We start from the raw sequence: 24,243 nt of genomic DNA on the forward strand, positions 1-24,243 counted from the left end.
TTCCCAGCATCCCATATGGTCCCCCAAACTCCACCAGAGGTAATTCCTGAATGCAGAGCCAGGAGTAACCCCTGTGCATAGCTGGGTGTGACCCAAAAAACAAACAAACAAAAAAACAGGACCTGAATTCAATCCCTGGCACTTCTCCATCCCCCCCCAAAAAAAAAAAACCAACCGATTTTGTTAGGTTAATATATTTTGCCTAACTTTAGAAGTATGCATTTGGGGCTGGAGCAATAGCACAGTGGGCAGGGCGTTTGCCTTGCATGCAGCTGACCCAGGTTCAATTCCCAGCATCCCATATGGTCCCCTGAGTACCTGAGTGTAGAGCCAGGAGTAACCCCTGTGCATCGCTGGGTTTGACCCAAAAAGAAAAAAAAAAAAGTATGCATTTGGTTTTTTCCCCTCTGCAGAAATCTGAGATCTCTCTTGAACATCTATTTCTCTTTATCTCCTCTGACCTATTTTTCAATAAAACTAGTTTTCAGAGAGAGAGAGGAAGAGGGAGAGGGAGAGGGAGAGGGAGAAAGAGATGGAGAGGGAGAGGGAGAGGAAAACTAGTTTTCAGAGAGAGAGAGGGAGAGGGAGAGGGAGAGGGAGAAAGAGATGGAGAGGGAGAGGGAGAAGGAGAGGGAGAGGGAGGGAGAGGGAGAGGGGGAGAGAGAGAGAGGAAGGCTGGAAAAAGGTGATGGGAGGGAAACTGGGGACACTGGTGGTGGGAAATGTACACTGGTGAAGGGACAGGTGTTAGAACATGGCATGGCTGAAACCCAATCATGAACAATTTTGTGACTGTGTTTCTCATGGTGATTCAATAAAAAAAAAGTCTAAGAATAAATGTAAAACCTAGTTTTTAATAAAAATTATTTTGCTTTTCACTATTTTGCTTCCTCCTGAAACTTTTTCTGTGAGGAAAGGCCACAGACCTGGAGTGCCTGTACCACGGTTAGGACTGACTTTTCCTTTTCCTGCAAAGAAGGATTTTTTTGCTTCAGCCTGGGTCCACGGCTCCCCAAGAACTCGGGTGGTGGGCCAGCTCCCATGCTTTGTAAGAGTGGACTTGTGGTGCAGCTTGATGGCTTCCTCAGGGGACCGGGGGGATGCAAGGTGCTTGCAGGTGCTCGTACACACCTTACGAGTCCTAACCCACAGCAGGCGTTTCCCTGGTGGCCCTAGTGGCCCGGAAGAGAGAAGGAAGCACTGTTTTCTCAACGCTTCTTCCTCACTCTCCACCTTACTAAGTCACCCACATTCTCACGTATGCAGAGAACTCCAAGCCAGGGCAGTTTGGAGAAATTGTATATAACCTCTCCAAAGTCCTTTTTCCACTCTAGAGAAATCTGTGTTCTTTCTCTCTATGAACCTTCCTCTCTTCATTTTTCTTTGCTCCCCTCTTTCTTTCTTTCTTTCTTTCTTTCTTTCTTTCTTTCTTTCTTTCTTTCTTTCTTTCTTTCTTTCTTTCTTTCTTTCTTTCTTTCTCTGGGGGCTGGGGTGGGTTAGGGGGTGCCGATGCTCAGGGGTTTACTCCTGGCTGCACTCGGGTGTAACTCCTGGCTCTGTACTCTGTACTATATGGGCATGGAGACCCATATAGGATGTGAGGGATGAAACCTCAGTTTTCCGTGTGCAAGGCAAGTGCACTGCCACCTGCTGTACCATCTCTCTTGCTCCTGCCCTCTCATTTCTCTAAGTGAATTTCTTTAAATAAACTACTTCTACTTCTCCTTTTTTTTTTTTTTTTGATTTTTGGGTCACACCCAGCACGCACAGGGGTTACTGCTGGCTCTGTACTCAGGAATTTCCCCTGGCGGTGCTCAGGGGACCATATGGGATGCTGGGAATCGAACCTGGGTCGGCCGCATGCAAGGCAAACACCCTACCTGCTGTGCTATCACTCCAGCCCAATAAACTACTTCTCTTAAAAAAAAAAAAAAAAGCTTGCATTTAATTTTTAGTGTGGTCTTTAAAAACATACAAATATAACAAAATGCAGTATTTTATTGCCCTTTTCTCTTGATTTTATTCCTCTGGAATAGATACAGTAGAATTATCAAGATACAAGGACCCAGATAAGTTTTATAGCTTTAGAGTATGAGGCACAGGCTCCAGAAAGAGCCCTGTCAGGTCTAATTGCTAGTTCCTACCGGGCCACCCTGACGATGCTGGGGCTCATTTTTCTCTTTTGAAATATGAAGGGATTCTCTTCGATCCCAAAGTTCCCTTCTGGTCTGAGAACCTGTGACTATGCGACCAGAAAGTCTCTGGCACCCCTGCATTCTGTGATCAATGGCACATCAGTTTACTTAAGTTCACGTAGAAATAGTGTCTTCACAGTGGGTTTTGCTTGATGGCTCTCTCATTTTCCTGGAATGCAGAGGGTTTCTTGTGTGTGGAAACGCACAGCTCTGTATTCACGGAGTCTTGAAGGATGCACCCAAATCACACAATATTCTGTTGTTTTTCTAGACAGACCAAAACCAAGTCTGAAATTTCCGAGATGGTTCGCTCCTCCACGGTCACGGTCTCAGACAAGGCTCATATGCTGTCCGTGCAGCAGTTCAGGTTGCGGGACACTATGGTGAAGTCACAGCTCGTGCAGAAGGAAGAAGACTACACCTACATCCAGAACTTCAGGTAGCTCACTGGGCTTCAGACTGCTGGCAAGGCAATATGATCCTTTGGCTCTGCATTTCAGCGCCCGCTTCCTTGGGTGTGGGGTGCCCGGGGGAGCCGCCTGTTACAGACCCTCACTTGAGTGGTTCCTTTCACATATCATTGGCGGGCCTTCACCCTCTGCCTTTTCTGACCAGGCTCCGTGGATGGGCTGGCATAGCGGGGGTTGCATAGCTTGCAAAGAGTGATAGGAATATTTGAAGCGCTTCCTACAGAGAGCCGCGTCCTGCCTTTTGTGTATCCCTCCGTCATTCTGGGTCTCTGAAGAAAGTTGTTTAAATTTCAGTCACATGATGCTGGTGTTTTATAATATTTTTAGACAAGATAATGAAAGTTACATGAATAAATTTTTTGGTTTTGTTTTGTTTATGTTTTTGTTTTTGGATCGTAATTGGTGATGCTCAGGGATTACTCCTGACTGTACTCAGGGATCACTCCTGGTGGGGCTTGGGGGACCAGATGGGGGAACCAGAGATCAGACCTGCTTCCGCTGCATGCAGAGCCAATGCCCTGACCTGCTGTACTCTCGTTCATCGCCGCATCTTTACAGTAGACAAGATCTGGAAACAACCCAGTTTCCCAACAGTGAGTGGATAAGAAATAGGGGTCTATATACACAATGGAATATACTCAGCTATGAGGAAAGTTGAAACCTTGCAGTTGGCTGTAACATGCATGGAACTGGAGGTTGTCATGCGAAGTGAAGAGAGAAAGAGAAAGTCAAGCAGAAGGTGATCTCGCTCATATGCACAATACAGGAAATAAAGCCAGGGATGAGGCAGTCCTCAATGGAAACAGGCCCTGAGATGTCGTCAGCAGCACTGTGAACAGAGGATCAGAGCCCAGTGGGGATGGGGCCTTGGGATAACGTGGAAGGGTCTTGACACTGTGGTGGTAGGTTTGGTGTAGCAGCGCTGCAAGTACAAAACAATATCAGTGCTCTTGTAAACTACTATATCCCCATGGAGGCAACAGTTTTGAAAACAAAATCAGGGCTGCAGCGATAGTACAGTGGGTAGGGCGTTTGCCTTGCATGTGGTGACCTAGGTTCAGTCCCCGGCATCCCATATGGTCGCCTGAGCACCAAGCACCACAAGGAGTAATTTCCTGAGTTCAGAGCCAGGAGAACCCCTGAGCATTGCTGGTGTGACCCCCCCCCCAAAAAAAAAAAATTTAAAAATTTTTTTAAAAAGAGAAACAAAATATAAAAGGACTGTTCACAGTGGCCTATCCTCTTTGAACTTATAAAAGTAACCAAACCATGGCCGCTTGCCTCTCTCTGCTAGATTTTTTTTTGTGGGGAGGGGTTAGGGGTGTTGGGGCCACACCTGGCTCTGCACTTAGAAATCACTCCTGGGGAGCTTGGGGGACTGTATGTGTCGGGGACTGGGCCAAGGTCGGCTTTGTGCACAGCACCTTTTGTGCTGTCTCTCTGGCCCCAGCTACGTCTAGTTTAGATGACATCTTATTTAATTTTTTTTTTTTTTTTTTTGCTTTTTGGGTCACATCCGGCAATGCACAGGGGTCATTCCTGGCTCATGCACTCAGGAATTACCCCTGGCGGTGCTCAGGGGACCATATGGGATGCTGGGATTCGAACCCGGGTCGGCCGCGTGCAAGGCAAACGCCCTCCCCGCTGTGCTATCACTCCAGCCCAACATCTTATTTAATTTTTTGGGGGGATCACACCTGGCAATGCACAAGTGTTACTCCTGGCTCATGCACCCAGGAATTACTCCGGGCAGTGCTCAGGGGACCATATGGGATGCTGGGAATCGAACCTGGGTCAGCCGCGTGCAAGGCAAACGCCCTACCCGCTATGCTATCATTCCAGCCCCTGACATCTTTCTTATTCCTTAAATTCCTCACCAGCACTGCCGATACCATCCAAATCATCATGAAATGCTTTCTTCTGTCATTCCTGCAGACCTTCCCAGTGACTGATGATTCTCTCTGGTGACAGGTTTTTTGTGGGAACATACAACGTGAACGGTCAGTCCCCCAAAGAATGCCTCAAGCCCTGGCTCTGCGATGATATCCAGGCCCCAGATGTGTACTGTGTGGGGTAAGCATTTCTTTCCTTCCACGGAGCAGACAGGCACAGGCAGGGCTGAGAGGATGGGGCCTCGACTCTGTGAGTCCTCCCCACAGGGGACAGAATTGAATCGCACATGTGCATATTCATTGCTGCTTCTCTGGTGGCTTTCCTCCTCGTAAACAAATTTCTAGAACTAGAAAGTGATGTGCTTAGCATTTAAATGCTAATGTTTCATTTTCAGTGCAACCCTCTGATAGAGTCAGTGGACCTTGAGCTGAATTTCATCACTTAGGCATTCAACACTTTGCTGATTATAAAGCAAAGGTATCTTTTACCAGTGTGAAGGAAGGTTACCTTTTTTTTTTAAAAAAAAAGGTTCTGTCAGTTACCCCCTTTTTACCCCACACTTATCCTCTTTTCACCACTATACTAAGCATTGTTGGTAGAGATGGGGCAGCAAAGAGTTCTGCATGGTAAAATGGAAAGGATGTAGAATTTGGAATTTATGTAGATTGGGTTGGAACTCACTTGCTACAGTGTTGTTATAACTGGTGACCGTGGAGGTGACAGAAAGATATTTCCAGACTTCACAGACTTACTGTGGAGGGAACGTGGACTCTTAGGAGAGTTCCTTGTCATCTCGCAACCTGGCTCAAAGTGTTTTCTTTTCAGGCAGGGCATTTGGCTCAGTCATAGAGCATTCACCTCCCATATGTGAAGCTCTGGGTTCATCCCCAGCACTGCCAAAAAAAAAAAAAAGTTTCTTTTTCTTTCTTTTTTTTTTTGCTTTTTGGGTCACACCCGGCGATGCACAGGGGTTATTCCTGGCTCTGCACTCAGGAATTACTCCTGGCAGTGCTCAGGGGACCATATGGGATGCTGGGATTCGAACCCAGGTCGGTCTTTTTCTTTCTTGAGGGTCCAGCAGTGTAGCTAGAAAATAAAAACTTAAGCCCCTGCGTCAGTTTGAGAATGTATTGTCTTCGTCTTGCTCATCACCTTTCTCCACTGCCTGACTTACTGCTTCTCCCAATAGGTTCCAGGAACTTGATCTGAGTAAAGAAGCGTTTTTCTTCCACGATGCCCCAAAGGAGGAAGAGTGGTTTAAAGCTGTATCAGAGGCTCTTCATCCAGAGGCCAAATATGCAAAGGTAAGAGAAGAATCAGTCATCTGTTAATTTTATGTGGCCCAGCAGGGCAATTCTAAAGATAGTTTCCCACTTTTCTATAACCTTTTATCATAAAAGTCCTGATCACCTGCCATTCACATTACCAGACGCTTCAGAAAGGCAGAAGGGCCCTCTGTGTCAGAGCAGTGTAGCCTAGAGCACTGCAGGCGGTTCAGTTTATCATGGAGCATGCCCCCTGTGCGTCAGACAGGTCCTTTCCCGTGTCTTCCTGCAGGGGCACCCAGTTTGGTGTGGTTTTGGGCCCTCACTTGACGATGCTTGGGGGTTCCTCCTGGCTTTGCACTCAGCAGTCACTCCTGGTGGTGCACAGGGGAGCCATATGAGATGCTGGGATCAAACCTGGGTAGGCCTCATGTAAGGCAAGAGCCTTTCCTGCTCTACTATCTCTCCAGCCCAGTGTTTAGTAGTTAGTTTTTTTTTTTCTTAAAAGAAGAGACTTAGAAGCACACTTCCGGAAGCGAGTGGCCGAGAAGCAGCCACACGATATCTTATAGCCTTCTCTTTTCCTCTGGGAGAACCTGGCAAACTACCGGGAGTTTCCTGCCCACATGGGAGAGCCTCGCAAGGTCCCCATGGTGTATTAATATGCCAAAACCAGTAACAAGCTGGGTCTCATTCTCCTGGCCCTGAAAGAGCCTCCAATGCAGCATCGTTGGGAAGGACAAGTAAAGAGAGGCTTATTAAATCTCAGGGCTAGAACTAAATAGAGACATTACTGAGACCGCTCAAGAAATTCGACGATCAACGGGATGTTGATGATGATGATGATTTTTTTTCTTGTTTGTTTGTTTTTGGGCCACACCCAGTGATGCTCAAGGGTTACTCCTGGCTGCACACTCAGGAATCACTCCTGGCAGGACTTGAGGGATGGGCAGGACCTGACATATCAGGGATTGAACCCAGGTTGGCCATGTGCAAGACAAGTGTGCTACCCACTATGTTATCTCTTCCTCCCCTATTTATTTTTTGTAGCACTGTAGCACTGTCCTCCCGTTGTTCATCAATTTGCTCGAGTGCGCACCAGTTATGTCTCCATTGCGAGACTTATTGCTACTGTTTTTGGCATATCGAATATGCCATGGGTAGCTTGCCAGGCTCTGCTGTGCGGACGGGATGCTCTCTCTCTGAGAGGGTTGGACGAATAGAACCTGGGTCGGCCACATGCAAGACAAACCCCCTACCTGCTGTGCTATTTATTTTTTGTATATATATTTTTCAGTTTGCAGGGGGAACCTTACCTGATGGTGCTCAGGGAACCGTGCCTTGCTGGGGATTGAACCTGGGCCTCCTGCCTGCAAAGCATGTGCTCAGCCTGGTGAACTATTTCTCCAGTTCCCTGACTGCTGTTTAATACCATGGCCTGTGTGTTTTGCTTCCTTGTCCAGGTGAAGCTGATCCGACTGGTTGGGATTATGCTTCTGCTCTATGTCAAACAGGAACATGCAGCACACGTCTCAGAAGTGGAAGCTGAGACGGTGGGGACAGGAATCATGGGCAGGATGGTAAGTTTCTGGTTGGTTTATCTGGTGCGTTAGAGGCCTCAGTCCCCAAGCCTTTGGCCCTGCGTCTCACCGCAGTAAGGAGTGCAAGTGTGCCAGGTTGAGGGCAGAGCCTGACTGGAGGGCTAGGCTGAGCAACCTGTTGAGAGGCTGTGTTTCAGTCCGTGACTGTTCTGCTTAGCTGGCCCAGATTCTTGCGTTCACCCCTCTCTAGGGCCTCTAGCTCGGTTTCCTGACTAATCTGTGAAAAATGTTACAGGAAATATGATGGGTCCCCACAGAAAAGAAAGCATGCCAATAATTTACAAATTCCTCTTCTTTGTTTATTTATTTTGTCTGTGTGTGTGTTGGGGGGGGGGGTTGGAGCGATAGCACAGTGGGTAGGGTGTTGGCCTTGCACACGGCCGACCCGGGTTCAATTCCTCCGTCCCTCTCGGAAAGCCCGGCAAGCTACTGAGAGTATTCCGCCCGCATGGCAGAGCCTGGCAAGCTACCCGTGGCGTATCCGATATGCCAAAAACAGTAACAACAAGTCTCACAATGGAGATGTTACTGGTGCCCGCTCGAGCAAATCCATGAGCAACGGGATGACAGTGTATGTGTGTGTGTGTGTGGGGGGGGCGGTGGTAAGGTTGGGTCACACCCAGCAGTGCTCAGCTGGGAGCTTGAGGGTTGTTTCTGGTGATGGTTGGGGGAGGACGCGGTGACAGGGATTGAGCCCTGGCCTCCTGCATGCTCAGCGTGTGCATGAGCCCTGTGAGCCGTCTCCCCAGCCCAGCTTCTGCTCCCTGAAGCTCTCCAAGTCCTGTTGTCGCATCTGCTTGGACGCTTAGCTGCATGTGGGAAAGGAGTGCATGTGGTTGGCTTGGGGTTTCGTGGAAAACTTGCTCAGCTCTGCCTCCGACTGCTGGCCCTGTCTCGTTCTGGAATTTGGTTCTTACGTCTGTAAAATGAGGGTAACACCTCTGCCTTGCCCCTCTTTCCAAGATTGCTTGAGATTATGTTTTTCTTATTATTCCGGGAAAATGTTTTGAAAGCTTTCCAGGTTGCAGGTTGGTTACTTTTCTTTGTTTGGGGGCCACACCCGGTGATGCTCAGGGGCTACTCTTGGCTCTGCACTCAGGAATCATTACTAGTGGTGCTTGGGGAAATCATTGGGATGCCGGGGATCAAACCAGGGTCGGCCGCATGCAAGGCAAATCCCTACCCGCTTTCCTATCGCTCGAGCCATGAAAGCTTGCAGGTTGGAACGACTGACATGGTCAAGTTGTGAACTGGACTTGTGGGGGGGATCCTTTCCCTAGGGTAACAAAGGAGGTGTGGCCATCAGGTTCCAGCTCCACAATACCAGCATCTGCATCGTGAACTCTCACCTGGCAGCCCACACAGAAGAGTACGAGAGGAGGAACCAGGACTATAAGGACATTTGTTCTCGGATGCAGTTTTGTCAGGCCGACCCCAGCCTCCCCCCGCTCACCATCAGCAGGCACGAGTGAGTCTGGGCTTCTCCCCACCGACTCACCGCTCTGCAAGTGCAGAGTGACGGGCGCTCTCTCGTGGGAGTGGGGTGGACACAGCCCCCAGTGCGTGGTTCCCTCCTGACAGTGCCAAGGGACTGAATTGGGCTCCCACTGCGAAGCGTGTCCTCCGGCGCTCTGAGTTCTTTCTTGGCCCTGTCTCTTGCTTCCTTCGGGTGGGGTTGGCCAGAGGCTGCCCTTTCAGTTCCGTGTGAATCGTGTCTCTTGGAAATGCTTAGTTCTAAATGTGCCATTGTCATCATCGCTGGTCTCTAGAAGGTGTCTAAGATTGGTTCTAGTGTGGGCCTGCCTTGTTCCATCAGGAGGAGAGCAAGTAGAGAGACCATCAGAAATGTGTTTCAGGATTTGGTGCATCTGTTCTTTCTCGAAGCATATGTAATTGCGGATTGGGATGCCTTACTTGCCTTCCTAAGTCTTACACCTAATCAACTTTAGGGAGTTATAGCTGCGGCTCCTTAGAGCATCTTCGGCTGACTTCTGTCTTTTCTTTATCTATTTATCTCGAAAGCTTCTGTATGTCTAACATCAGGGTGTATAAGGAAGTCAGATTTAAAGGTAATGCCTGAAGCCTGTGCCACAGATTTGGTAAAGAATGGGCCATGGGGCCTGTCAGGGACCTAGAGGCCAGCCGCTCATCCCGCCCGCTGTGGCAGTGGGGCGTTCTTGAGCTCATCGGTGTCCTAGAAGCTGCCAGGGTGGCATTCCTTCTCCCGGGACCTTCTGGCCTGCTGGTCCTGCCGCATCGTGGCTGTGAGACTGCGGCTTGCATGTCTGTCTCTCTGTGTGAGTTTGCAGCTGCGTTTCCTTTGGGGTGTGTAGAACATTGTACCAATTCTCTAATGACCCATTCACTGGCCTCAGGCGGGGAGCAGTATTGGGCTTAGAGGGTGTCCAGCTTAGAGGCTTATCTGGGGGCAGCCTGTTAACTTCCTCCCCAAACAGCAGATGTGGTAGAACACCTGTCACACTGCAAAAAGAGCTGAGCTCGGACATGGTGGTGGTTCTGCCCGGCCACAGTGGGAAGGTCGAGCTTTGTTTCAGAGGGACTTGGGTCTGGAAATCAAGGTGACCAAGAGCGCGTTCTGCAGACCAGGGTGTTTCTCGAGGTAGACGTCCCAGCCTGGTTTGGATCCCTAGGAGACCAACATTGCTTTCAATTCTTAGACTTGATTGGTTTTTTTCCCCCAGGAATGAGGGGAGGTGTCCTGGCCTTGGCAGTTTTGTCAGGCTGCCTTTGTAGCTGTGTAAGAAGGTCGCCAAGGAGGACTCCAGGCTACTTATAAGGGACTTGGACCAAGCTAATTGAGTAAAGCGTGTATTAGGCGTGGTACTAAATGGAATAGCAGGAGAAAAGCAAAGCTTCCTAACAGCTGAGTCCCTTCTTCACCGGCTGCCAAGAGACTGAGCCCCAGGGGCCTTCTGTCAGAAGCTGGCTAGGACAGGCCAAAGCCCTGACAAACCTGTGACCTTTGTGCTCTGTCCCCACAGTGTGATCTTGTGGCTGGGGGACCTCAACTACAGGATAGAAGAGCTGGATGTGGAAAAAGTGAAAAAGCTCATCGAAGAGAAGGCCTTTCAAACCCTGTATGGGTATGATCAGGTACCGATGGCCACCTGCACCCTCTTCAGGCAGCTGCGCCTTCACTGAGAGGACTCGGAGAAGCCTGGCTTCCCCCCTCACAACCTTCTTCCTTCACCTCTGCCTCAGCCGGGGGAGTTCTCCTGCCTAGCTGGTGTTCTGCTGTTTCTTCCTCTCGTCTCTGCTTCTTCTTTCTCTCTTGTTGCTCTTTGAGGCACTCGGCTCCCTTGGAAGCCACTCTTACCTATGTTTGTTTATTCATTGATTCATTCATTCATTGACTCACTTATTCGTTCATTCATTCATTCATTTATTCATTCATTCATTCGTGTTGGGGCTAAAAGTGTGCCAAGGTTCTCACCAAGAAGAACTGATACATTTAAGGTGATTGACTTAATTATTTTGAGTGAGCCTTCTGCTTTCTCCCTCCCTCTCCTCACCGAATGACAGCTCTTTCCCTGAGCGACTTTCCTTAGCTCCTGAGAGGACTCCGTTCTGGAAGCTGCTGTTCTTCACGCTGGCTGGGGCTTCAGTTTTCCTTGGCGCATTAGCTTTTTTATGGGACGAGTGGAGTCTGCTTCACCCTGACTTTCCTCAGCTTACTCCCCTCAGCAGGTTTCAAAATTGTTCAAGTAGTTAGTTCATTTTTCTTTTTAGTCTCTCTGTTCCTTTTAATAACCTTCTGATAGAATTAGTATAAATCTTACTTATTTTTGTCTTCAGACCGTATCTGTCAACAGTCAGGGGTTACTTCTGGCTCAGGGGATCATGTGGAGTTGAACCCTAGCCTCCTGCATAAAGCATGCTCTCAGTCCGTTGAACTGTCTATTTCTAATCTAAATCTTTCTGTTACTCCCCTCAGTCCCTAGTGCGGGTCAGTTGAAGGGGGGGACCCTCATTTTGTCATGACTTTCATTATGGAATGGGCTAGAGCTATAGCACAGCGGGTAGGGCATTGGCCTTGCACACGGCCGACCCAGGTTCAATTCCTCCGTCCCTCTCGGAGAGCCTGGCAAGCTACCGAGAGTATCCCGCCTGCACGGCAGAGCCTGGCAAGCTACCCATGGCGTATTTGATGTGCTAAAAACAGTAGCAACAAGTCTCACAATGGAGATGTTACTGGTACCCACTCAAGCAAATCGATGAACAGTGGGTCGACAGTTCAGTGCTTTATTCATTATGGAATAATCTCTCTGTTGACTCATTTTCCTCTTCAGCTCTTTTCCTTGATAAGTTACCTTTATTCCGTTCAATCCCCCTTTCAGCATTAATTTGGCTGGTTCTCTAACTATTCTATAATGACCTCCCTGTTCTGAACTGAGTCCTTCTGACTTCCCTGGCGTCTAATACCCAGCTCCTCTGCCTTCCCAGCCGGTCTCTCCTCAAGCGTAGCACCCTGGTGGTGTGTCCTCTGCTTTCTGGAAGGTTTTGAGTTCTAGCTCTGCCCATTGAAGAGGCATCAACTTACACTAGCACCTACATTTTATTATTTCCTGAGACTTTTCCTTCAGTAGTTTCATGGAGCTGACCCTGTCCCCAGCATTAGCGCTGCAGTTCTTCCCCAGTCCCACAGGAGAGGACATGGTCTCCTGGGGAGGAGGCACCTGTGGGGTTTTTTGGGTTTTTTTTTGGCATTTTTGTGTGGGGGGTGGGGTGGGGGGAGTCACACCTAGCGATGCTCCTGGCTTTGCACTCAGGAATTACTCCTGGCGGTGCTTGGGGGACCATACGGGATGCCGGGGATCCAACCCAGGTTGGCCGCTGCAAGGCAGACACCCTTCCCGCTGTGCTATCACCTGTGGGTTTTTTCTCCCGCAGAGCTGTATCCTGTTTCAGACCCTGTTCTAAGGTGAAAGTTTATTTTTCCCCCCAGCAAACCTGGGAAATAAATTTTATTAGAAATCTGAAATTTGCAGAGGGGGAGACCAAGGCCCTGAGCCTCCTCAGTTTATGTGACGGATACGACAAACTCAGTTCTCTCATTGCTGATGACGACTGAGGGGAAGAAATAGTTGTCTCTCCATGCGTAACGCTCACAGAGACATTGCAATAAGAGGCCTTGTGGCTTGGGTCCACTCTTAGCAAAGCCTTAATTAGCTCCTGTCCAGTGTGGCCGAGGAGTGGTCTGCCTGCCCTCTCCCGAGGCCCCTCTTGAACTCGGGCATCTTGGAGAATAGCATCCCTCCTGGCCTTTCCCTTTGGAGATGGGCTCGCAGATTTTGTGTTTCCTCCACTCTGTCAAGGTTTTGTTTTGTTTTGTTTTGTTTTCTTTTTGGGTCACACCTGGCAATGCACAGGGTTTACTCCTGGCTCTGCACTCAGGAATTACCACTGGTGGTGCTCAGGGGAACCATATGGGATGCTAGGAATCGAACCCAGGTTGGCCGCGTGCAAGGCAAATGCCCTACCCACTGTGCTATTGCTCCAGCCCCTCTCTGTCAAGGTTTTACCTTTTGATTCTGAGAGGCTTTTTCCCCCACCTCCTGTATAGCTGAGAGCTCAGATGGCTGCGAGGGCTGTCTTTGAAGGCTTCACGGAGGGGGAGCTCACATTCCAGCCCACCTATAAGTACGACACCGGCTCCGACGACTGGGACACCAGGTAGGTCAGTGGCTGCTTGGGCGGGTGGGGCAAAAGGAAAACCAGGAAGCAGCCAGACGTCCTGTGGCATTGTCCCCATGCTTGCTTCTCCTGTGAGACAGCTCCTCTCTGCGTCTGCCCCTTCAGCTCTGCCTTCTTGCATGTTTTCTCTTTGTCTTAGCCTTTCTTCCACGTCACCCCTGACACTGATTTATTTCCTTTTCAGCTATGGCAGGGGGATAAGATGCTTCTAACTAACTGAGCTTGTCCCTCAGTTGTAGTTGGTAATTTTAGTAGTACTGACAGTATTCTAGCCACTGTTGAATGCAGTTTATTTGTATGATTTCATTTAACTTTCCCAACAGCTTGTTGAGGCAGGTATCATTTTTTTTATCCTCATTTTATAAGTCCTGAAATTGAGGCAGAGAAAAATTAAAGGCCCTTCCTTTTTGTTTCAGTTGTTTGGGGCGGGGGGTGGGGAGTGGGTGTCCCACCTGGCAGTGCTCAAGGGATAATCCCAGCATGGCACTTGGGGACAGGGCTGGCAGGTGCTGTTGGGATTGAACCCTGGGCTTCCGCATCGAAGCGTGTGCGTGAGCAGTGCGAGCCTTCTCCCCAGCCCCTAAAGTAAACTTGTGAGAGAACCAGAATCTCGACAGGCTCAGTAAGAATTCAGAATCTCTGTAGACAGCGTCTTCCTCCCTCCTCCCCCTCCCCTTGGTAACTGGTGGACACAGTTGCCCGAGGACACTGGCTAGAGGTGCTTGCACACACCTGGTCTCAGTGCGTTGCCGACAGCTCACTTGGGGTGGTACCGGGGATCCCCAGCAGCCTTGCCCTGGGATCGCTCATGACAGACGGGCAGTGCTGAGATTGATCTCTCAGCCTCATGCACGTGAGGCAGATGCCCTACAGCTGAGACGCCCCCCACCCCATCAGCCGATTCTTTCTTTCGATCCATACCTGATCCCCGGAGGTGGGTGAAGAGCAGAGAATGGTTCCGAGCGATGCTTGGCTTCCAGCTGTCGTGGTTATGTGGCGGTACCCAGGGGATGCGTGTGACCCCATGAACAGGCCCGAGTGGCTTCTGCTCTCTCACCTCATGGGGCCACTCGCACGCAGGGGCTCTGCTCTGCCGCCCTGGTGCTGAGCCAGGTGCTCTGGGGGGCGGGCTCTCAGGGTAAACTTTGCCTTTCAGTGAGAAGTGTCGGGCTCCCGCCTGGTGCGACCGAATCCTCTGGAAAGGCAAGAACATCACGCAGCTGAGTTACCAGAGCCACATGGCCCTGAAGACCAGTGACCACAAGCCTGTCAGCTCGGTGTTTGACATTGGGGTAGGTGGGCCTCGGGTTCCTGTTGCTCGTAACTGCTCTGCAGGGGCTTAGTTCTCACAGCTACGATGCCTCTGATAATCCTGGTCTCCTTCGCCCTTGACTGTGATGGTCTGTGGCCATTGAGCTGAGCTTCCACATACCATTTAGCTTCCATATACCACATACTCAGCTCTTTGAGGACTTTATGGCCCAGGAAGCTCCTTTGAAAAGCCATATTGAATGTAATCAAAGTAAAGAGAAAGTAAAGTGAAATTTATCAGCTACACAGGCGGGGTGTGGGGCTGGGGAGGTGGCGGGGTGGGGGGAGGAGGTTTACTGTGGTTCTTTTGGTGGAATATGTGCACTGGTGAAGGGATGGGTGTTTGAGCATTGTGTAACTGAGACTTAAGCCTGAAAGCTTTGTAACTTTCCACATGGTGATTCAATAAAAAATAAAAAAATAAATAAATAAATAAAAAGAAAAGCCATTTTAGGGGCTGGAGCGATAGCACAGTGGGTAGGGCATTTGCCTTGCATGTGGCTGAACCCTTTGATTCCCAGCATCCCATATGGTCCCCTGAGCACCAGTAGGAGTAATTCCGGAGTACAGAGCCAGGAGTAACCCCTGTGCATGTCTGGGTATGACCCAGAAAGAAAACAAACAAACATTTTAATTAAAGATTAATAATTGTATTGGTGTACTTCTATGTATTTCTGTATGCATAGAACATGGAAGCTCCCCTTTGCTTTTTTTTTTTTTTTTGACTTTAGGGCCCCACGGGGCATTGCTCAGGGGCCCTTATGGGGTGCTAGAGATCAAAACTGGGTTTGCTGTGTGCACAGCAGTGCCCTCCCTGCTGTATTATCTCCCTGGCCACTCCTCCTCTGCTTTCTGGTCTGTCTCTTTCTATCTATATCTTTTTCTAGGTATTTACAAATAACACATTCTATGCATTTCACCTTCTGTCACATTATACATATGATAGAAGAAATATTTTTCCTCGTTTGTAAAGAGATGACATAGCACCTATTGCTCTGAGAACAGACTGTGTCCTGGGAGATCTTTTGATGTTAAAAAAGAGATTGCAGGACTGGAGGACCCACAAATGGTTCCCCAGGTACCACCAGAAGCGGCCCCTGAAGGGCCAGAGTTGTAGTACAGTGGGCAGGTCACTTATTGTGCGTTCACAAATTAAATCTCGGGGGCTGCTGCTGCGATGCATGTGCGTTCTCTGGCCCAGAGCTGCCCCCCTGCCTCCCCACCTCCCCAGGGCTCCCCAACAGAGAGACAGAGAGATGGGAGATGGGGGACCACAGCCTGATTGTGAAAATGGCCTGTTTAATGCAGAGTTGCTAGCATACTTATCGGAACATCTGAAAGGCAAAAGGAGGGTTGAGGTGAGGACATAGGTGGGATTGTTCATTTACATAGATAAACATTTGGCAGAGGAAATTCTCTTGGGGAGATCAACTCAAGAAGACACTCTGTCTCCCAGAGACATGACATTGCTTTTATCTTTCCCTCTAGTTGTATAAGTTATCAATACTTGCAGTTGTTTGGATAAACACAGTAAGAGACAAAGATCCCAACACAGTTCTCTGGGCTGAGAGCAAGCAGGACTTTTAACATTTAGCTGTTTGGGCTCTGAGAGCAAGCAAGGCTTTTACCGTAAATCCCATACTAAGTCCTCAGGCCAGTTCAGCTTGTCTTTCCCCATGGCTGTCCTGTCTCTTAAGTTGTTAACAGTTTGCATCAAGACTATGCATTTATGCCTTCTAGACGGTCCCATTTTGATGCCGGGTAGCTTTGCCACTCGCCCCGGGTCCATCCCAGTCCCATGGCGGGACCTCCCTTTTGGGGTGTTAGGAACTACAGCAACTGAAGCCTGAATCAAGTAATTATGACCAAGTAATTATGCCCAGAAGCAGATATATTTCAGAGTCAATAAACTCCCAAATATTAAGAGCATAGCATTAATGGTCTTTCTGTGTTTAACCAACGAACATTGCTATATAGTAAAATATAAAAAAACTGTAGGGGAAATAGAAAAGCAGGTACAGATACACAGCACTTCAAATACAAAGCAGTACAAATGCAAAGTTCAGAATTACTAGAAAGTTTTGGCTTATAAGTAATCAAGACTGACTTGGGGAATTGTGACAATGAGAGGTAAAAAATAGGGAATGGTTAAAGATAAACTTTAACTAAGTTAGGGATGCTAACAAGAGCATGTTAAGCTCTTCTGGGAGGAAGAAAGGGGGCAATTCACTGATAAATCCTAAAGCACTTAGGGTCAATATCCAACACAAAGGAAAGTTTGAAGATCAACTTTAACCAAATTAGGGATGTTAGCTTCACTGGGAGGAGGAAAGGGGCAATTCGCTGGTGAAGCCTAAAACACTTAGGGTTGATATCCAACACTTACCTTGCACCCAATAGACCCACTTCAATCCTGGCACCTCATATGGGCACCGGAGCCTACCTGGGGTCATTCCTGAGCACAGAGCCAGGAGTAACCTTTGTGTATAGCCAGATGTTGCCTAAAACCAAAAATCACCCCTGAGCGCTGAGCCAGGAGTAACCTCTGAGTATTGCCAAATATTGCTCACTCCCCCACACCCCTAAAAAATACAACTGAGATCTCTTCTCAATTTTCTTTTTCTTTCTTTTTTAAATTATTTTTTGTGGGGGTGGCACAGAAGGTGGCATTTGGGTCATACCCAGCAATGCTCAGGACTTACTCATGATTTTGTACTTGTGGATTACTCCCAGTAAGGTGCTCAGGGAACCTTACAGTGCCTGGGATTGAACCATGTTTGGTAGCACGCAAGTCAAGTGCCTTCACCCCCGTACTTTCTCTGTAGCACCCCATTTTACACTTCTACCAACGACCTATGAGCTTACTTCCCCACACCCTGTCTAATAGTGACTATTATCTGTCTTCCACATTTCTGTCAGTCCCGTGAGAAAACACAGAGAGAAAGAGATTTGGTGGTTTTTAGGTTTCGTTTCCCTGACTGCTGGTGATGCGAGCGTCACTTTTCTGTTTGTAGCTCCTCGTCTGTGACTTCTGTGTTTCCTTCTGGGGCCAGTTCTCAAGAGTGCCAGTAGAGTGAATGAGGACCTGTAAGGGTGAGGGGAGTTTGAAAAGAGCCTGGTGAATGTTGTAATCAACTTTTTATTAATGGGGAAATGACAAAAATTGTGTTTATAATTCAAAATACAAAAGGGAAAGTCTGAACAAAATCTTTGGATGATGGGGCACAGGCTAAAAAAATTTGCTCAGTACTGCCTTAAATTCACCCCCCACAGAAGTTTCTCACTGAAAGCCCATTGGCAGCAGCAGACGACACAGCGTGAGACCCTGCCCGAGCAGCTTTACTTGGTAGAACGGCCGTATGGGCTTCCACTCTCGTGTCTTCTTTCTGCTCCTGAGAAGATTCGTACTGGGCACCGCTATAGAGGGTGCCAGGATCAGCCCTGCACATTTTTTTAATCTTTTATTTTGATTTTGAGACACACCTGGTGATGGTCAGGGCTTACTCTTACCACTAGGATCACTCCTAGTGGTGCTCAGGGAACCCTATGGGGTGCTAGGGATCAAACTTGGGTCAGCCACATGCACGGCAAGCTTCTTACCTGCTGTACTATTTCTCCAGCCTGGGATGCCTTGTTACTTATCCTGGTTAGCCTTCCTTCCCTTCTGTCCGCCTAGCAGCTGCTATTTTCCAGGGCTCTCCACCCCCCCAACCCCCCCACCCCCCCACCACACCCCCCAGTGCTCAGTGTTCGACATTTACCTTCCAGGTCAGGGTGGTCAATGAAGAACTTTACCGGAAGACTCTGGAGGAGATTGTTCGCTCCCTGGATAAGATGGAAAATGCCAGCATTCCTTCCGTGTCTCTCTCCAAGCGAGAGGTAGCAAGGGCGGGTCAAGCATATTGACATTGGGCTTTTCTATTCATGGAACTTCAGTCTCATTTACTAGGGCTCAGAATTCCGGGAAGCACCTGTCTGACTCCTGACCTCTAGTTTTATCAATGGCTACTTCCAGAGGAAGTGTAGCTGATGAGGCCAGAGAAGGGTGGGGTTGGTGGTTTGGGTTATAGTCATTGCCTTATCTTCTAAACCAGAAGCCTTTAACCCTTTGTGGCCCCTCTGTTTCACCCACACATGTGCGTTCCAGAAGTTAAGTGATGGCAAACGATCCTAAATGGGTTTTGTTTGATTTGAACGTGACAGTGTGACACTGGTATATATTCTTGCAATGTGCTTGCCTTCTTTTGAATGTTCTGCTTTAATTTTTGTTTGTGGTGGGTTCACATCCTGCAGTGCTCAGGGACTGCTCCGGGCTTGGTACTCAGGTACTGACCATGTAGTGCCAGGATTAAACATGGGGCTCATGCATGCAAAGCATGTGTGCCAGCCCTTTAAGCTGTCTCCCCAGCTCAGAAAATTCAGGCTCAATTAAACTTGGTCAAAACTGATCCTTAACTTTGATCAAGATTAACAATCTGAATTTCTTGTCTGCACATGAGTTGATGAGAAGTAAGGCAGTATAGAAATATCATGGGCAGTGGAAGAAATCAAGTTATTGCTAATGATTTTTGAGGGAAGAGCCACAGCCTATACCATTCAATATTGGCAATATCAAGGCTTCATTCAAAATGGGAATTTATGGTAGGGTAGTTATTATAATGCTCTAGATACCTTGGTACCAGAAGGATGAGCTTGCTTTTTATGACTGGGAGTGGAATTTTTGTAGGATAGTTTAGAAATGATGTTTTGGTATAGTAAATTTAAATTCTGATTCCTTTAGGAAGCGTATAAAAATAGCATGAGGTTTTGGGATTTCTGGGTTAAACACAGATAGCTAGCCTTGAAGAGTAGCTAAAGCTTCCTGGGTAAACATTTGAAGCAGAAACACGATTGGAGAGAGTGGATTCTTTTTCTTGCCAGGATAGAATTGCCCTGCTGGGGTGGCTGATGGGTCTCTGAGAAGTGGGTGTGAGTCTAACTGGTCCCTGGCTGGTTCTCAGTTCTGTTTTCAGAATGTGAAGTTTATGGAATTGAAAATAGAAACCTTTGTGATTCATAATGGACAAGTTCCCTGTCAATTTGAATTCATCAACAAGCCTGACGAAACGTGGTACTGTAAGCAGTGGCTGAACGTCAACCCCAGCAGAGGCTACCTCCTGCCAGGTACGGCCTCTGCCTCTCAGTCCCGGGGTACCACTTTGGAGAACATTCCACTCTGTCTGCTCTTTTACTAACTAAGCTGTGCCTGGGTGTCCAATTTTGTCTGCTTGAAGCTTTCTGGAATCCCTCTGGATGAACCACCTGTAACTTACATATAAAATCTTGAGGAGTGTGAGTTCAGTTTCAGAAGCATTCTCAGTCATGTATGCATTCCATCATTTCACGGAAAAATACAAACTTGCTGTGAAGCAGATGCTGCCATTTCCTGGAACCACTTCCACTGTCTGCCTCACTGTAGTTATCCTCCAGCCATCAGCTCTCATGGGGAGGGCTCCGGGCGTGTAATCCAGACATTCTACCTCGCTCTGGAATGTTCCACCCATTTTCTTCCCCTAACTTCTTTGCACTATGCCTTGTGCGCTGTGGCAGAGGGATTAAACCTGTTTTGTGGACCATTCACAAGCTGGTAATTGCACAATATTTTCTGTTGGATCAGATGTCTTTGTCTGACCTACTTAAGACAATTTCTTTGATCCATGCCTTCTCCTTCCATTATAATTTCTAGCTTGAGCTGTGATACTTAATATTTGGATTTTATGGCATCTGCCTATTTCTTTCCTTAAACATGTTTTTATTTTTTTCTATGTCCAGTTAGTCTAGAAACTCCTTGAGTCTCTTATGTGCTGGCAGGCACATAGATAATTGTTGTGTATTTTTTTTTAATTTGTTTTTCGTTTTTGGGTCACACCCAAAGATGCTTAGGGGTTACTCCTGGTTTTGCACTCAGGAATTTTGCCTGACAGTGGTCAGGAGCCATATGAGATTCCGGGGATTGAATCCGGGTCAACTGCATGCAAGGCAAGTGCCTTACCCACTGTACTATCTCTCCAGCCCCTGGCACATAAGTAATTGTTGTTTTTTAAATATTTATTTTCTGTTTAAAAAATATTCATTCTAGACAAAAGTCACAACTGTTGATAAATTCTAGAGTTGAAATTGAGTAGAGAACAAAGCTCCAATATTAACATCGGTAAGCATAAAAAATTCAATTTTTTTGTGAATTTTTTTTTTCTTTTTGGGTCACACCCAACAATGCACAGGGGTTACTCCTGGCTCTGCACTCAGGAATTTCTCCTGGTGGTCCTTGGGGGACCATATGGGATGCTGGGATTTGAATCCGGGTTGGCCGTATGCAAGGCAAACTCCCTACCCGCTGTGCTATTGCTCCAGCCCCTGGAAATTGTTTTATCACAAGGTTATTAAGTCTCTGCCTAAGGACATTTAGTAGACTGTTTGTTGCTAGTTGAGCCTTTCATGTTACTGTTTTTGTTTGTTGAGTTTACTTGGCTTCTGTGTTACTTTGCAATCTAATTTGGTGTGCTCCTAATAGAATTTCAGTATTCAGGAATTCCAAGACTTCAGGATCTATGATCTGGGCCACTGTGTTGATATGGAGGTGGGTGCGGGGAGGTGGGCGTGGTTGTTGGGGCTTCCAGAAGTACAGGAAGGCAGGGGAGGCTGCCCACCCTGACTTGAGAAGACCCCAGAGTTCTCAGCCTGGACACTGGTCTATCTGAAATTACTCACAGTTTGGCGTCTGTGCAGAGAATATTCGTGAAGCGGTGGAGTTGAGCCCTTGGTGCGGCTGCCGGGGCTTCAGCAGGGCGGATACTCAAGGGCGCCCCCAAATTTTGAGCCACAGAACCAGGGTAGTGTGTCCGTGAATTTTATCCAGTTGGGCAGGCACATACATAATTGTCTGATTCTCTTTCCTTCTATTGTCTTCCCTCCTTTCTCTTTCCTTCTGTTGTCTTTCCTCCTTTCCTCTGGACCTCCCACCACCATTTCTTTTTAAATTTCCCTCCAGATTCTGATGTTGAGATTGTCTTGGAGCTCTTTGTAAATAAGACCACGGCCACCCAGCTCAACTCAGGTGAAGACAAGATTGAGGACATTCTGGTTTTGCACTTGGATAGGGGGAAGGATTACTTTTTGTCTGTGTCTGGGAACTACCTGCCCAGTTGTTTTGGATCGCCCATCCATACGTTGTGCCACATGAAGAAGCCAATCTTGCACCTGCCCCTTGAAACAATTAGAGAACTGGTGAGTTACTTGCTGCAGGAAGCATCTTCTACTGGTGAGCAGCCAAGCCAGTCAAACAGGATGCTCCTATGCCCTCTTTCTAGGAGACCAGATTTAGTTTGGGGGCCACACTTGGCAATGCTCTGGGCTTACTCCTGGCTTTGGACTCGGGGATCACTCGTGGCATGCTCGAGGGACCATATGGGATGCTGGAGGGATCAAACCCGGGTTGGGGGTGCAAGGCAAATGTCTGACTCACTGTACTATTGCTCTGGCCCCTGGCTTCATTGTTTTAAACAACAATGAGTTACTGCTTCCCGTGGCCTCTGACGGGGACAGGGTGGGGAGTCTTCTGCTCCTACACAGGCTCTTTGGTGCAGATACAATCAGAAGCAGCAAGTCATAGAGCCAGCCCAGATTCCTGGGGAGGGGAAAACTTCTTGATGGGAGAAGCTGCACGGTATGGCTCATTCTTTCAAACAGCACCGTAGAAACCCCCACTCTGCACGGCAAGATAATGAAGCTTCTGGACACTAGAATTATCATTACTTTTTAATTATTATTACTCGTGATTTTTTTAAGGGCAGGGCACACCTGGCAGTGCCCAGGGTTATTCCTGGCTCTATGCTCAGGAATGATCCATCTCTGGTGGTGCCTGGGGGACCACATGTGGTGTGGTAATTTGAACCAAGGTCAGTGCATGCAAGACAAGAGCCTTAACCCTTGAGCTATCTCTGCAGCCCCTCTTTATTTTTTCATTAAAAAAAAATTATTTTTTATTTTTGGTCTCCCCACAAAAGTGCTTGAGGGCCTTGAGGTACCCAGAAGTTGAACTCAGGACTCACCACATGTGAGGTATGTTCTAGCGCTTAGTGCTATCTCCCTGGATTTATCTCTTCATTTATTTATTTTGGTTTTAGGGCTATACCCAGCTGTGCTCAGGGCTTACTCCTGGCTGTGTGCTCAGAAATCACTCATGGCAGTGCTCGAGGGACCCCAGGGGATGCCGGGGATGAACCTGGGTCAGCCACATGCATGCAAGGCAAATGCCCTACTTGCTATATTGTCCCCCTGGCTCTTGTTTAAAAAAAAAAAAATTAAATTCTTTTGGTTTTTGGCTGTGCTCAGGAATCACTCCCGGCAAGGCTTGGGGATCCGTATGTGGTGCTGGTGAGCAACCCTGACTACAAGCAAGCGCCCTGCCCACTGTATAGTCTCGCAGGCCTCTGCTGCTTCTTTGTTAAAAAGTCCTTGAGCCAGAGCAACAGTATACAGTGGTAAGGCGCTTGCCTTGCATGTGACCAACCTGACCTTGATCTCCGGCACCTCATATGGTCCCTTGAGCACCACCAGGAGTGATCCCTGAGCACAGAGCCAGGAGTCAGCCCTGAGCACTACTGGTTGTGGGCCCCATCTCCCCACTACCGCCCCCACCAAAAACAAATATCATCACTTTGTTGTTTACAGTCCTGAACTAAATTTTCTAAGATTCTAAAAGACTTAAGGGTCTAACTGGCTTGCAGCAAATTTATTGATTTTATGATAAAAATGAAAAAAATGATAAAAATAAAATTTACTGATTTTATTTTTATCATGTCCTGATGACATGGACTGGAATAATAGCACAGCAGGTAGGGCATTTGCCTTGCATGCAGCTGACCCGGCTTCGATTCCTCAGTCCCTCTCGGAGAGGCCAGCAAGCTACTGAGAGTATCCCGCCTGCATGGCAGAGCCTGGCAAGCTTCCCATGGCATATGCGATATGCCAAAAACAATAACAAGTCTCACAATGGAGACGTTACTGGTGCCCGCTTGAGCAGATCAATGAACATGGGATAGTGCTACAGTGCATTTTATCATGTAGTGTTAGCATTTGTTGTTTAGGTATATTCAGTGACCACACCTGATAGTAGGTATGCTTTATTTATAAGGGCTTCCCAAGCAGTGCTTCTGAGACCCCTGGCCCTGCCTAGTGATTCTTGGCCAGCTATTCAATTTGAATCCTGAGGGACAGTGCTGTGTGGATTGTGCAGTGCCCAGAATTACCTGAGCCACCCTGGGGGTGACTGGGGGCTTGCAGTACTGGACCTGGTGATGTTCAGAAGATCACATGGCGCTAGGGGTCAAACTGGAACAGCCAGTTTGCAAGGCACTTAACTACCTTATTTTCTCTCAAGCCCTGGGTTTTGTTTGTTTGTTTGTTTGGTTGATGAGTCACACCCAGTGTGCTCAGGGCTTACTACTGTCTCTGTTCTCAGGGATAACTCCTGGTGACTCAGGAGATCGTATGGGGATGTCAGATCGAACCTGGGTCAGCCCTGTGCAAGGCAAACACCCTATCCACTTAAGGCCCCTTAAGCCCCTGCTTTTTAAAAATACTACTATTTTTAGAATTTAGAGATCTTGGGCCAGGTATGTGGCTGAAAGATGAAGTAAATACATGAGTTCATACCTGGCAACACACACACATGTATACATATATGTATGTATACATATACATATGTATATGTTCATACCTGGCAACACACGTATATATATATACACATACATCA

At 47.8% G+C, this 24,243-nt stretch overlaps 1 protein-coding gene across 6 annotated transcripts in view; it reads left to right on the forward strand.

Moving 5' to 3' along the window:
- Positions 1–24,243, forward strand: part of INPP5B (inositol polyphosphate-5-phosphatase B) — a 78,701-nt gene that overhangs the window by 45,811 nt on the left and 8,647 nt on the right. For 4 of the 6 annotated variants that reach the window (XM_055138990.1, XM_055138991.1, XM_055138992.1 and 1 more), the window contains 11 exons: positions 2,467–2,634; positions 4,637–4,738; positions 5,748–5,862; positions 7,287–7,403; positions 8,705–8,892; positions 10,427–10,538; positions 13,009–13,118; positions 14,296–14,431; positions 18,219–18,329; positions 19,451–19,613; positions 21,478–21,713. In XM_055138990.1, coding sequence (XP_054994965.1) covers positions 2,467–2,634; positions 4,637–4,738; positions 5,748–5,862; positions 7,287–7,403; positions 8,705–8,892; positions 10,427–10,538; positions 13,009–13,118; positions 14,296–14,431; positions 18,219–18,329; positions 19,451–19,613; positions 21,478–21,713 — 1,558 coding nt within the window. The remainder of the gene's footprint in view (positions 1–2,466; positions 2,635–4,636; positions 4,739–5,747; positions 5,863–7,286; positions 7,404–8,704; positions 8,893–10,426; positions 10,539–13,008; positions 13,119–14,295; positions 14,432–18,218; positions 18,330–19,450; positions 19,614–21,477; positions 21,714–24,243) is intronic. The other 2 variants (XM_055138995.1, XM_055138994.1) reach the window with 2 other exon arrangements.

Source organism: Sorex araneus, chromosome 5 (assembly GCF_027595985.1).
Source record: "Sorex araneus isolate mSorAra2 chromosome 5, mSorAra2.pri, whole genome shotgun sequence".
Lineage (NCBI taxonomy): Eukaryota > Metazoa > Chordata > Mammalia > Eulipotyphla > Soricidae > Sorex > Sorex araneus.